The 14,829-nt window shown below is 44.3% G+C and overlaps 1 protein-coding gene across 3 annotated transcripts; it reads right to left on the reverse strand.

Annotated features, from left to right (window-relative positions):
• Positions 1-544: 544 nt before the first annotated feature.
• Positions 545-13,664, reverse strand: HINFP (histone H4 transcription factor). Of its 3 annotated transcripts, XM_077112684.1 has the most exons (11): positions 13,573-13,651; positions 13,226-13,348; positions 5,640-5,824; positions 3,936-4,165; positions 3,640-3,742; positions 3,303-3,455; positions 2,731-2,808; positions 2,524-2,644; positions 2,300-2,438; positions 2,078-2,202; positions 545-1,518 (listed from the first exon to the last, which is right to left on the reverse strand). In XM_077112684.1, exons 3-11 carry the CDS (start codon positions 5,812-5,814, stop codon positions 1,098-1,100), a joined length of 1,545 nt encoding a protein of 514 aa, XP_076968799.1. In that variant the 5' UTR covers positions 5,815-5,824; positions 13,226-13,348; positions 13,573-13,651; the 3' UTR covers positions 545-1,097. The 3 variants fall into 3 exon arrangements, with proteins under 3 accessions (XP_076968799.1, XP_076968797.1, XP_076968798.1); XM_077112682.1 differs by lacking the exon at positions 13,226-13,348 and having other exon boundaries at positions 13,573-13,664; XM_077112683.1 differs by lacking the exons at positions 5,640-5,824; positions 13,226-13,348; positions 13,573-13,651 and having other exon boundaries at positions 3,640-3,797; positions 3,936-4,104.
• Positions 13,665-14,829: the final 1,165 nt, after the last annotated feature.

The following is a 14,829-nucleotide window of genomic DNA, read 5'->3' on the forward strand; positions in this document are numbered from 1 at the left end:
ATTCAGAGAGAACAGAATGATGTAGCCATGAGATGCAGAGAGTCCATGAGCCAGCAACCTTTGGAGATGAAGAAGGAAAACGCCTCCTGGGGAGCTTCATGAAACAGGAAGCCAGGAGAGTAAGCTAGCAGATGACGCCGTGTTCGCCATGTGCCCTTCCAGCTGAGAGAGAAGCCCTGACTGTGTTCACCATGTGCCTGGTTCCAGATGAGAGAGAAACCCTGAACTTCATCGGCCTTCTTGAACCAAGGTATCTTTCTCTGGATGCCTTTGATTGGACATTTCTATAGACTTGTAATTGGGACATTTTCTCGGCCTTAGAACTGTAAACTAGCAACTCATTAAAATCCCCTTTTTAAAAGCCATTCCGTTTCTGGTATATTGCATTCCAGCAGCTAGCAAACTAGAATACATACCATAGGGGGTGGGGGCAGGAAATAAGAGGACAGGTTAAAAACAAAAACACCTACTCACTAAAAGGAGAGGTCTAATTATTCAGTTCTTCTGGGTGCTCCATCTCCTCACTACCCAATTAACTGCCACCAAATATAAAAAAAAATGAATAACAGCCCAAATGTTTCTTTTATTATAAAAAAACCACAATTGCTATACACATATTCAATGCCTTCAATCCCATCCCTGAGGATAACCATGAAAGTCCTTGGGGTTGTAGGAGGACCCTTAAGAGAGAAACAACTGCCTGGTTCTCCACACCTTGGCTGGTTGTGAGGAGGTACCCTTGTAGGGACAGTTAGAGGCCACCCATGGTGGACCCCTAAAATGGGAAGCAATGTGGGCTAAGGGTTTAATCAATTGTCCAGCACATCTAGAGGGCTTATAGTTAAGTCTGATAATACCCCCCCAATCCAAAACATACACATCAGGGAGGTATTCCCCACAAAGGATCCAAACTCCTCACAATTCCCACAAAACGTGGTCTGGCAGAAAAGAGGTTTTTAGAGTCGCAGATGGAATCACATTGCTTTCAGCACCATGCCTAAAGGAATCCATCAACAAAAGTTGCCTGCTAGGGGCACTACCACCAGCCTGGCTCAAGCCCCGGTGCCTGGGGTAGGAATGGTTGGGCTCTACAGCCTTCACACCATCTGGACCTCTGGCTCCTCAGCTGTCCTCTGTAGCTTTTCCATGATATCCCCTGAAGGTGGATCAGGAGCAGGAGGGGGCTCTTCTGGGGCTTCAGACAGCACATAGTAGACAATCTCTCGTTCGCCTTGGGCACTGGTCTGATTCACCACATGAACAACAGGGCTGGGGGTGTCCTGAGGTGCTGACAAGGCTGTCCCTTCACCACCCCCATCGCCTTCTTTTTCTTCTTCAGCTGCTTCGTCGGGCTCCCCTGGCACTGTTTCTAGAAGGATGCCCTGTAGGCTGCTCTCCTGCAGGGACACCCCCAGTCCTGAGTCCCCCTGTAACTGCTGCAGGAGTTGCTGTGTCAGCTCTACACTCTCATAGCGAACCAGCTGTAGCCGCATATATCCATCTTCATGCTCTTTGTACCTGGTGAAGAAGGAGAATAAAGGGGTGTAAACATGGGCAGGGGATGGAGAAACAGCCCAGAAATCAGCAAGTTAAGGGATAAATATGAGGGATGGAAGAGGTCCAGGGATCCTAAATGGTGAAAGTTTGAAGACAGAAAGGTTTTTATTGAAAATATATAGAAGAAAAGGCAAGATGGAAGGATCATTACTCAAAATGGGAAATTTATGTAGAAACCAATCAAAGTATGAGAGAGAGAGAGGGGGAATGAGGGAGAGAGAGAAAGACTGTGTGTACTAGAGGATGGGAGTATCAAAAAAGTATTTATGAAAAAGCCATGGAGCTAAAATTTAGGACCCTTAGGTTCTAGTTCTAGTTTGCCTGCAGGGGTTTTGCTACCATTTATCTTCAATGCCTTAGGTTCAGAAACAAAAAAATAACCTCTGCCCCACCAATATCCTCAGGGTTCAATAAGCCTGGATGTGAAAATACCATCAAATTCAAGGTTTTAACCTGTTGAAAAGATACAGAAGAAAATATTTATGAACGTGGGAGAGCAGCAGAGGACTGAGAAACATACCGAAAACGGGGGTGTCCTGAGGGCCATTTGAACTGGTGCTTCTTGCGAAGATGGACAGTGAGGTTGTTGCCCCGTGTGAAGCATTTGTCACATACATGACATTTGTATCTTGGCTCTGAGTCTCCCTGATGGGGAGGTGAGAGAGAAGTGAGGCTAGGCCAGCTCTTCATTCTAGGCTCCCTTACACTTCTCTAGCCCTCCCCACTCCCAAGGCCCACTCACTTCATGTACTTTGCGGTGATGGGACTTGATTGAGCAGAGGGAGCGGGCACTGAAGCTGCAGTTCTCAAAATCACATCTGTAGGCTGGCTCCTTGCTATGGGTATCTAGGTGCTTCCGGAGGTCAATCAGGTTTTTGCAGCTACCAGGAGAGATCAGGAGGGCTTGGAATGCATGGGCAACCTTGGACTGTGAGCTCCCTGTTTTCTAGCCCTGGTTCCCCTTACCTGTAGTCACAATAGTCACATTTAAAGGGCCGGTCCTCACTGTGGCGAAAGCGCATGTGGTTGCGGAGAGAGGAAGGCACCGGGCAGGTCATGTCACACAGAGGACACTTATAGTGATTCACTGAGAGAGGCAGAGAGGAGGCTGAGGTTGGAGGGCCAGTGGAGCCATGAGAGAGGGTAGGGAGGTTAGGGATGCGGGATACTCACCATGATTCCGCATGTGGTCTCGCAACAGCCGCTCTGTAGCAAACCTCTTAGAACAATGAGAGCACTGAAAGCGTTGTTCTGGGGGCAGGATGGGCAGAAGAAAGGAGAGCTGTGGGGATGGTGAGGAGGCACAGAGAGAAGAGCAAGCCAGAGAGAGGGGACCATCCCAGGCACATGGGAACCACCCAAAGAGAAAAAGGATGCTTAGACAGCTGTCGTGGGCATAGTTCCAGGTAAACAGCATGGGACTTGGAGAATATCAGCTTCATCACTTAATAGCTGTGTGATAGCAGGTAAGTGATTTATCCTGAGCCTTTGTTTCCACAAAAATGGGGATAAAACAAAGCTACTAGCTTTGGTTAGATTAACCAAAATAACTAATGTGGCACAAAGTAGGTACTGAATAAAAACATTCAATAAATCTGAATCAGCAAAAAGACTGCAGGAAAATAACTGAGCCCTAAAGGAGAGTAGCCAATTACAGATTCCCTCAGTAGCCACCTCCCCTGGGGATATACTCCACTCCAAGTAAGAAAGTCTGCACCCATCCCCTTTCTTCTTTGACTGCTTACGATCCAATGAGGTCTGGCGACGGATGTGATCTAAGAACTTAGTGTTGTTGGCAAACATGCCTCCACAGGTGGGGCAGGCCACCACCTTCTCCTGAGTGTGGCTGCGGAGGTGCTCTCGAAGCTTACAGCGGTCCTTGAAGGTGCAGGTACAGCCTGGGAAGGAAGGCCTGGCAAGGTCCAGCCACAAACTGCCCCAGCATTTGGCTCTGGTACCCCCCAAGTCTCTCCAGCAAGTACCCAGCCTTGTCCCTCAGGAACGGTCCCCTCCCTGGCTGCCCTAGCCCCTTAATAACCCCAGGGCTTCTTCCAGAGGCCAAAAATTAAGGAGTGGCCCTACCTTTCCAGCCACACAGCACAACTTTGCCAACTGCCTGGTATTCACAGCACAGGCTGTGCGCTTCCACATGCCGATAGAACCACTCAGGATTGTCGAAGGAGCTCTGTGCCAGGGCAACGTGGGGTAAGGACTTGGAGTAGGTGGAGGGACTCTTACCCCTATGTATCCAAAGGGGCTTCTTAGAAATGGAAGAGCGGTACTAGCAGGACTCTTGGGAATTTGGGTTCCCTGAAAGGGTCAACACATTTTGAGTTGGGTCCCCACTTCCACCCCTAGTAATGGCACTGCCTGCTGACCTCGCAGTGCTCCCACAGACACAGGAAGTGGTCAGGGATGTCAGGAATGACATTACGGCTCTGGAAGTCCAGGATACAGGGGCTGAGGTCAGCCTGACTTTGCAAGGCCTGCAGCCCCCACTGCTTCAGCTTGGTGTGGTAGCAGTGGAAGTAGACATGGCGGATGAGGTCAGCAGAATTGTCCAGAGAACAAAAGCCACATTCTTGCCACAAGCAGGAAAATTCTTCCTCTACAGAAGGGGGTATAGAAGGAAGAGGCTGTTACTTATTGAAGTTCAGCTTTCCTTCTACCTGTGGCATTTAGCAGGGAGTGAGGAGGTCTGGCCCTACCAAATTACCAGGACTTCATTCAGCAAGTACTAGTATTTAATGAGCACCAATTTTGTGCCAGACACTGAGGATATAACAGTAAGCACAGAGTCCCAGTCCTTATTGTCACATAACTTTCAATCAGGGAGAAAGAACATTCATCAAATAATTACATTTATAAATGTAAAACTGCAACCAGTGATAAATGCTATGAAGGGGGTATATGGTGCTATAAAAGTGTTAAACAAGACATAAACTGATATAGACAGGGAGGTCTTGGAAGGAGTCTCTGAGTAGAGATCAGAAGAATGAGCAGTTGTAAGTTAAGTGAAAGTGTGGTCTAAGCAGAGGTAATGGTATATGCAAAGGCCCAGTGACAGGAACTCAGAGATGGCAGGGATGGCTGAAATATATTACATCTAGCTCAGAGTTTCTGCTGTTCTCTGAGGAAAGTGCTACCGTCCAACCTGGGATGTTTCCTATGCCTTTCTATGAAACCAAAAAGTCCTCCTTTCTGTCCCATTCTGCTCAAGATTTATCCTTCCCAGAAAGACCCGATTAACTGTCCCAATCCATTTCCCATCTCTCAAAAAATCCTCTCTAGGGATCCGTTACAGGAATTCACGTTTTTTGAAAAGTAAATACTTTAAAAAAATACAACCATCTCCTAATTTCTCTTTTGTATCAATGTTAGTTGACTTTTCAAACTATTGGTTATAGTTCATAGTCACTAGACTTCAAACAGAATCTGGAGGTGAGGGGGGAGAAGAATGGTTCTATACTTTCTGTAGAGCAGTTTTTCAAATTGTGGATTGCGATTCATTAATGGGTGATGAAATCTTTTAATGGACTGCAATTTACTTTAAAATGAAAGAACAGAATATAACAGAACATTTCAGAGAACATGCAAAAAGTATAAGCAAAGCTTCAAGTATTTTTTCCTTTAACTTTCGTGTATGAGGTTGTGATGTAAAACGTATTTCTAATTAAGGTTTGTAGTAGGAAAAAAAAAACTGGGAAATATTACCATAGTGAAAAAAGGCAGAATGCCAACAGGTTTCACAATTATGATTCTTTTTTAAAAAGCACAGTCATATTTATCTATTGTATACATGCATATACATGCAGAGAAAGAGGTAAAAAAAATATTTACTAAAATACTGTCAATAATTTGCCTCTTGTGGTAGAATGGCAGATTCAGTCCTTAAATTCTTGTTGTCTCCTTTCTACAGTGAGTTTACACTGTAGACAGTTTTTTTTTTTTAAACACAAAAACCCCACTACAATTAGGGAAATAAACTGCCAGGTTGGCTGCCTCCTCGCTCTGGGGAAAGGAAAGTCAGATAATCTGCCTTCCCTTGAGCTCTTTCTCCCTCCTGTGCCCTACTCCCTTACCCAGGGGCTCCTCCTCCTCCTCTTCCTCCTCCTCAGAGCTGTGCAGGTGCTGCTGCAGGTGCTGCGTGACGTGCTCGCAGAACTCCTCCATGGCTGAGCACACAAAGGAGCAAGACCCCCACTCACACTGCAGCCCCAGGTTTTCTTTTCGGGGAACTTTCCCAGGGGGCGGCATGGCCTTCACCCTAGAGGAAAATGAAAAAATTCACAGCTGCTAAGATTCCACCCAAATCAGATAGCTGGGGAGGCCACTGGAACCAGCAGGCATTTTGTCCAAGACCCATAAGAATCCTGCTTTCTCAAAAAGGGCAGAGCAACAGTTCTTAAACCTCCTGGAAGCTGTCTGGTATCCTTGGAAAGGGAGAACAGAAATTAACAGCAGTGAACATGTGCCATGCACTGAGCTAACCACTTTATCACACATTCTCTAATTTAAGCTCCTGATCCACACACTAGGAAAGAAACACCCCCATGAGAGGCAGTACAGGGCTGAGGTTCGAGAGATGGCTTCATAGAAGGACCAGAGTTCAAAACCACAGTCTACTGCCTACCACCTAATAGCTGTGTAACCTTGGCTAAGTCACATAACCTATCCACCTGAACTTCTTCATCTGAGAAATAGAGATAATACCTTATGCTTTTAACTTCACACTCACTGTGTGCCAAGCAGCATACTAAGCACTTTACTTACATTATGCCCTTTAATTACCAACACCACCCTACGCGGTATACACTACTTTCAACTTCACTTACAGATGATGACTGAGGCTGCACAACGTTAACTGACTCATCTAAGGTCACACAACTACTGTGGTTAGATAGGTCACACTGACTCTGAAGTCCATATTTTTCCTACTCTACATAGCCTGAGCCCAGAAGCTCCTAATTTCTTACTGCATCAGGTCATAATTACTCTGCCAGACTTTCCAAGTGCCATACAATTTGCCCTTGCCTTACATGTCCACTTTTTTACCCCACTCCACACTTTAGCACCCAATGAACTAAAATGTAGGTTCCATTTGAACATAAGCTCCACAACTGCAGAGGCCATATCTGTCTAGTTTATACTGTACCTCCAGAGTCTATACATCCTAGGCATGCTTAGGCATGTAATAAATATCAAAGAAAAATTTGTTGAAGAAAGTTGAGTGAAAAACTAAAGGTTTCTGGCCCACCCCAATCAAGATGGCAGAGTGAAAAGCTTTAGGCAGGTCTCTACCTCCCCAACACAATCTCTGAACAACCAGGAAGAACTGGTAGAAACCTTTTTCTCAAAGTTTCAGAAAACAGTTAAAAGTTTACAGTAATAGGGCAAGCCCCAAATCAAGACAAGGACCATTTAAAAGAAGTAGGAATCTCCTGGTGTTTGGGCTGGCCCCTCACTGATGTGCGCTCCCAGTGTGGGTCCCTGGGACGGAGGAGAGTAACCCCTGTTTGGGAGCACGTATGTCTGGCCCAATCTGTCTGATGGTGGCCTGAGAGACTCACTGTCCCAGAACTTGCCCTGTGTGTAGAAGGCAGCTTACAGAGGTCTCCTACAGAAGGCTGTGGGATAGCAGTCAAGTGGCTGTCTAGGGCAAGGAATTGCTGGCTGTACAGAATACAGTGCAATGCCCAGGACTATGAGGAAACCGTTTTCTACAGAAGAGGGAAAAGGGGACAGGTCCTAGGGCCAAATAAACTTACCCAGACAAAACACAATGGCAGCAAAGACCACAGAAGACCCTACACTTTGGCCTGGAGCTATTCTCTAAACTCACTGTGTGGATAAGTACTAACACAGGTCAATCTGCAAAGACTGGGAAAAGCGTTTTATTTCTTCCTTTTTCTTTTTTTTTATTAGCTGCTGGCATTCAAGGAGAACAGCTGTCATAACATTAGCTGGATTCAAGCTTAAGAAACTGACACCTCAGAGTCTAAATTCCAGTGATAACACATAAAAATATCAAAATATCCAGGTTTCAACAAAAGATTATAAAACATACAAAGCAACAGGAAGTGACAACCCAAACAAAGAAGAAAATTAAAGCATCAGCAACCATCATTAAGGAGTTGGGGCAGACCAGATAGTCTTTTTTAAAAATGGCCAGAGTAAGAATGAGGGCCTTTAATCCTGTATAGCTTAATGAAACGTCTGGATACACCCTAGAATATATTAAGCAGATAATCAAAGAGTATTAGAAAAGACCCTTGAGGAGTGGGAGAAAAAAATATGGAACTATTAAACTCTACCATCAGGGAATCCCGGTAGTGTGTCAAACATCAGGGAGACACCCAAATCCATAGGACAAGCCCTTGATCTTTTTTTTTTTTTTAACTTTTTTTATTAATTAAAAAAAAATTAACAAACAAAACATTTAGATATCATTCCATTCTACATATACAATCAGTAATTCTTAATATCATCACATAGTTGCATATTCATCATTTCTTAGTGCATTTGCATCGATTTAGAAAAAGAAATAAAAGGACAACAGAAAAAGAAATAAAATGATAATAGAGAAAAAAAAAAAACTATACGTACCATACCCCTTACCCCTTGCTTTCATTTACCACTATTTCAAACTGAATTTATTTTAACATTTGTTCCCCCATTATTTATTTTTATTCCATATGTTCTACTCTTCTGTTGATATAGTAACTAAAAGGAGCATCAGACACAAGGTTTTCACATTCACAGAGTCTCATTGTGAAAGCTACATCATTGTTCAATCATCATCAAGAAACATGGCTACTGGAACACAGCTCTACATTTTCAGGCAGTTCCCTCCAGCCTCTCCACTACATCTTGAACAACAAGGTGATATCTACTTAATGCGTAAGAATAACCTCCAGGATAACCTCTCCACTCTGTTTGGAATCTCTCTGCCATTAACAATTTGTCTCATTTTACTCTTCCCCCTTTTGGTCAAGAAGGTTCTCTCAATCCCTTGATGTTAATTCTCAGCTCATTCTAGGGTTTTCCTCAGTCCTTTGATGCTGAGTCTCAGCTCATTCCAGGATCTTTGTCCCACGTTGCCAGGAAGGTCCACACCCCTGGGAGTCATGTCCCACGCAGAGAGGGGGAGGGTGGTGAGACTGCTCGTCATGTTGGCTGGACAGAGAGGCCACATCTGAGCAACAAAAGAGGCTCTCTTGGGGGTGACTCTTAGGCCTAAATTTTAAGTAGACTTGACCTATCCTTTGTGGGGTTAAGTTTCATGTGAACAAACCCCAAGACTGGGGGCTCAGCCTATATCTTTGGTTGTCCACACTGCTTGTGAGAATATCAAGAATTCAACTTGGGGAAGTTGAATTTCTCCCCACTCTCACCATTCCCCAAAGGGGGCTTGTAAATACTTTTCCAGTCACTGATCAAATCATTCTGGGAAGGCCCTTGATCTTGAGGCTTACTCTTATGAAAAGCTTATCTAGGTAGAAAAGAAGCTTAGCCTACCTATAGGTATGCCTAAGAGTTACTTCTGGAAGACCTCTTTTGTTCCTCCAACGTGGCCTCACTCTCTTGAAGCCCAACTCTGTAAGTGAAATCACTGCCCTCCCTTGTACGTGGGACATGACACCCAGGGGTGAAAGTCTCCCTGGCAGCACAGGAGATGACTCTCAGGGATGAGTCCAGCCCTGGCACCGTGAGATCAACAATTCCATCCTGACAAAAAGGGGAAAAAGAAATTTAACTAGTAAAGTATCTGTGGCTGAGAGAGTTCAAATAGAGTCAAGAAGCTACTCTAGAGGCCACTCTTATATGTAAGCTTCAGTTAGACATTGCTACCTATCATAACTTGCCAAACCCCAACGAAAACCATTCTAGCCAATCCTAAAGAACACGTAGGGCAATATATAAGATTCTACAAAGGTTCCATGCACTAGGATAAATTTCCAGAAACCTACAAACTCCAAGTTGTAGGTTGAGTCCGTGGAACAGATAAGTCCTAAAACTAAAGGGCCCAGCCTCTCCCAAACATCAGCTAGTTCCGTCTCCCTACTCCATATTATTGACAGCCCCTTCCAACATGAAAAAATTACAATGGCCATGGCCCAAATACCCCTAAAGAGTGGGACAGAAAGATCAAAGGTGATGGTGGAGTTATACAGAGAAGATACGGTTTAACAAATGAATATGACTGCTGAATCACTAAACTGTTATTCCTTTTAGTCTCCAGTATTTTAGAGCAGTATTTTAGACGTAAAAAATTGTGGAATTGTAACCCATCCCAAACTCTGAAATCTGTTCTACAACTAATTGTTGTGCTGTGCTTTGAAATTCATTGCTTTTTTGTATATGTTATTTTTCACAAAGAAAGAAAAAAAGTCTATTGTGAAGATAAAAAAATATTTATTCCTTCTAGCCTCCTATATGCTGGAGCAGCTATAAGGAAAAATCTAAGTTAATGGTATGGTAGCCCATGACAAACTCTGGGATCGGTTCTTTAACTACTTGTTGAAGAGTGCTTTGAAAACTATTGCTTTTTTCTTTCTCTGCTTTGTACATATGTTACATCATACAATTTAAAAAGTTAAAAAAAAAAAAAAGGCCCTCAATAGGGTGAAAGAACTAAAGGGAAACATGGACAAAAAAGTAAAGGGCTGGGTACAAGGGGTAGTTCAGTGGTAGAATTCTCGCCTGCCATGAGGGAGATTCCTGGGTTCGACTTCCGGCCCATGCATGTCCACCGACCCCCCCCAAAAAAAAGAAAAAAAAAAATTTCAACAAATGGTGCTGCAATAACAAGATAGTCACATGGAAAGAGAATGAAATGTGATCCTCACCACACAGCATAAAAAAAAAATAAAGGAAAACAACAGAATACCAAGAGAAAAGATGGAAACTATAAAAAGGAACCAAAGTGAGCTGAAGACCAGAGTAACAGAAATTAAAAATTCCCTAGCAGATTGGAAATGGCAGAAGAAAGAATCAGAGAACTTGAAGATAAGACAACTGAAACCATCCAATCTGAAGAGCAGAAAGAAGAAACATGAACACAGCCTGAGGAATTTGTGGGACACCATCAAACGTACCAATATATGCATCGTGGGAGTCCTGGAGGAGAAGACAGAAAGGGACAGAGAAAATATTACAGAAATAATGGTAGGTGTGTTTTTAAAATTATTGCTTTTTTCTTTATTTTCTTTGTGTGTAAATATATACATATTTATATTTAAAAAGGTAAAAAAAAAAACTATAGGCAGCTATAGTAATATTAGAGAAAAAAAATTCTTGAAATAAAAAAATAATAATGGCTGAAAACTTCCCAAATTTAATGAAAGACATGAATACATGTACCCAAGTCATTCAACAAATTCCAAACCGGATAAACCCAAATATACTACACTGTACCATGTTATAATAAAACTGTCAAAAGCTAAAGAGAATTCTGAAAGCTGCAAGAGAGAAATACTGTGTTGCAAAAAAAAAACACAAAATAAGAATCAATAAAAAAAAATCAAAACAAAATACTGTGTCGGGTACAAGGGAACCTCAATAAGATTAAGTGTGGATTTCTCATTTGAAACCTAGGGGTCAAGAAGGCAGTGGGAAGATAAACCTAAAGTGCTGAAAGCAAAAAACTGCCAAGCAAGAATTCTCTATCTGGCAAAACTGTCTTCCGAAAATGAGAAAGGGATTAAGTTATTCACTTCCCTCTCCTCTCCAATTCAACCGTCCTTGTCCTTGAACACATGACATTCTCCTAAAACTTTGCCTAAGCAACTTCTACTCACCCTAAAGCCCAAATGTCCCCTCCTTGGTGACTCCTTTCCCAACTAATCCAGATACAAGTGGAATATCTCCATTCCTGCTTCTGCAGCACTTTGTATACTCCATCACAGCACTGGTTACAATGGAATGGAATGTCTGTCTCCCTTAGAGCGGAGCTTCTCAGAGCAGAGACCATTCTTCATTCACTTCTGATTCCACATCAGCACAGAGCTTTGTGCACTCTGGATGCTCAATAAATGTCAGGAAATGATCACATGCTTTGCCTTCCTAAGCTACCCCATGCCTCAGGGATCAAGCCTCTTGGTTCTACGGCTCAAACAGCTGATGCCATAAAATCTCATTCCTAATATAAGACTGCCCATGGTCACTTTGGTTTGTTTCATGTGTTCTAATCTTCTGAGCATAAACCAAAGTACATCTTGTATTCCTATACTGGGCTGAGAGTAGTGCCAAGCACAAATATTCTCAAACCATACCTGTTGCTAGACTGGTGGGTCAGACCCAGGAGGCAAGTTATAACAGAGATGCAGAAGGACCTGAAACAGGCAAAGTGTTCTGGCTCTCTCTTTCACTATTCCCAGCCTTCTTTAGCTTCTCTCCCTGTGGCCTGCTTGTTTCTACTTAGAGGAGCTATGGGACTGGGTGATTACAATAAGGTCATCACTCCTCTTTCTCCAGTCAGGGAATGAAAATGAGGCACCTTGTATGGTGGAAGGGACATGCAGGACAAGCTACAAGAAGACCTGGGTTCAAGTTTCCTGTCTCAATGATTTTGTCCCACCTAGAATAACAAAACACCACCTATTAAGTATTTACCATATATCAAATACTGTTCTAAGTGTTTTACGTGTATGAAAACTATTAATACAACAACTCTAATGAGGTAGGTACTATCATCATCCCTACTTCACAGCAGAGGAAAGGGGCACAGACAGGTTAAAAACTTACTCTGGACCACAAAGCTAGGAAGTGCCCAAACAGAATTCAAACCCAGGCAGCTTGGTTCCTATTACCTATATGTGCCTACCTTACCTGCCTTTGTCTGACTCCCTCCTTCCCACAGCCACATATCTGTACACACAATAATCAGAACATATTTTATTAAGTAGGTATTGTGTCAGTTTCCTCCGATTAAGCTATGACCTCCTAGAAAGCCTGGCCTGTGTGTTGTTAATTGCTATGGGCAGAGCCAGCACACACCTACTATGAATTCTTTAAATGTGTAAGTTAATCTACAACTTATTACTTTGTTTTGGACAAATAACTTAGCTTCTCTAAACCAGTTTCCTTAAACATTAAGTGGGACACCAATATCACAGTCATAGGTGTTGGATTCAATAGGCCTGGTTAAAAAAAAATAAGTAAATAAAATAAATTCTCAAAAATAAAGAGGAATCTAAAAAAAATAGAAAAAAGAAATAAGAAAAAACAAATCAAGAAAGAAAAGGAAAAAAAAAATCAACAGACCCAGTTAGAAAGCTTCCACATTTACTAAGTACGTGACCTGGGCAAACTACTTAAGCCTCAGTTTCCCCCCATGAAGTATGGGAGTAATGATATCTATCTCCTTGAAGTAATTAAGGATTAAATAAGACAATGGATCTTGAAACGCTTAGCCATAACATACCATTAGAACTCAACAAGTGTTAGCTCTCAAATGAATTGCTTCCAGAGTGAGATAATTTAAGTATGAACTCTGCAAAAAGGTCAACAAAAAGGCTTCCTAACACTCTTTTTTCGTCAGGAGTCATAGTAAGAAGCAACTGTCAGAGATCTTCGGGAGTATACATTATAACGCAAGGCACCCAATAAACCCTGAAAGGTATTCAAGAAAAGGAGAGTCCAGGTCCTGAACCTCCTAAGGACTCACAATTTGGCCGAAGAGATAAGTCTGGCGTGTGTGAAGGCAACGATCAGAGAGAAATCCCCGTAGGCAGGAGAAGGCAGGGAAGGCGTCCCATATGCGGTGGAGGTCCGGCCAAGCCTTGAAGGACTGGGAGAGTTCAGAGGGAAGGAGGAAGATAGTCTGGGCGGGAGCAACCTCTCACTCAGCCCCGGAGACTTCTGGAATCCCTCCCCCTAAGGTGTGGTGAAGCCCCCAGACGCGGACAAGAAAACGAGGAGGTTCGGATCGGGGTTAAGGGACGGGGGACACTGCAGGTGCCAGAATAGAATGGAGTGGTCGAGAAAGCCGAGGCGACCCCGGAAGAGCCTGACCTTCCGTATGCCCCACAGGACGCACGCCAAGGCGGAGCACCAACCCAGGAGTCCCAGCTTCCCGACCCCGGGCTACCAAGCCGCGCCGGAGAGGGCGCTTGAGCGACGGCCAGCCACAGCCAATCGCCGCTCTCCGAATCGACTAACAGCCAATTACTGGGGCGTCTGACGGAACCCGTGCAAGACCAAAACACGGAAGGGGCGGGAACGGTGGGTGGGGCGCGGCGTCCAGGGCGGGAGTACTGAGCCGCGGGATGAAAAAGTAGCGCTGGCGGGACGCCGCTGGGTTCCAGGCAATGCGGAGGCGGGGATGCCAGAAGTCTGAGTTCCCCGAACTGCGCAGACTCGGCGCATGGGCCCCTCCCCCCCAACGGGCATGCGCAGAGTTTGGGCTGGGCGTCGGGGAAGGGTTTCCTGTGGTACCTCATTTTTGCGTAGGGTGTCGGTGGCTTCAACGAGTAGGAGGCGTGGGAAACTTGATGCCTAGCACTGCCAGCTCCTCTCGGCCCATCCTGGGGGTCCTGTCTCTGTCTCTCATCCTGTTACACTCCTTGTCTTTTACATGTTAGTACTGTTGTGCCGTCCTCCCTGTTCCCCAAACCTCTGTCTCCTGCATTCCCACGCTCGGTGAACGAATGTCACCCACCCCTCGTTCAAGTTAGAAACCTGGGAATCATCCCTGATTTTTCCCTCACCCGTCACTTCCAATCTATTGTCAAGGATTCCACCTCTTTAAATACAGATTTTCTCAAATTTTCTCCCTTTTATCTTCTCCACCCCCACTCTCGTCCACTGGCAATGTCTGCACTGGTCTAACTGGTCCCCACGGCGTGCAACCCTTTCTTCCCTCACGCTATTCTCCACCAGGCACTCAAAGTGATCTTCACAAAATGCAGATCGGATATAGTTACCGCGCCAGTTTAAACAACCCAGAGGCATTCTGCTGGGCTCAGAGTCAAGGCCCCAAGCTATACCGAGGCTTTCCGGCCATGCAGCATCTGGGCGTTGCCTACCTCTCTCCTTCCTGCTCTCCGCCCCGAATTTCAGTTTCTCCACCACATGAAGCCCTCTGTCACCTTTATGCCTTGTACTTGCTGTTTACACTCCCTGGAACAATCTTCCCTTGCACTCCCTTCCTTGTTTATTTGGCCAACTGATTCCCACTCCTCATCATCTGGTCTTAATGTAGATGCTGCCTCTTTCCCCAGAATGGATGCCTTGACATCCCTTTCCTGTGTTTTGGCCTTACAGCTCTGT

The sequence above is a fragment of the Tamandua tetradactyla genome, chromosome 8 (assembly GCF_023851605.1).
Source record: "Tamandua tetradactyla isolate mTamTet1 chromosome 8, mTamTet1.pri, whole genome shotgun sequence".
NCBI classification, from domain to species: Eukaryota; Metazoa; Chordata; class Mammalia; order Pilosa; family Myrmecophagidae; genus Tamandua; species Tamandua tetradactyla.

What these genes read in the sequence shown, in the direction of transcription:
- HINFP (XM_077112682.1), bottom strand. Translation starts at nt 5,814, where the DNA reads ATGCCGCCCCCTGGGAAAGTTCCCCGAAAAGAAAACCTGGGGCTGCAG. An exon ending in GGAGGAGGAGGAGCCCCTGG is followed by an intron (nt 4,166 to 5,639) that starts GTAAGGGAGTAG and finishes CCCCTTCTGTAG; the next exon opens with AGGAAGAATTTTCCTGCTTG. An exon ending in GTCTGTGGGAGCACTGCGAG is followed by an intron (nt 3,743 to 3,935) that starts GTCAGCAGGCAG and finishes GCCCTGGCACAG; the next exon opens with AGCTCCTTCGACAATCCTGA.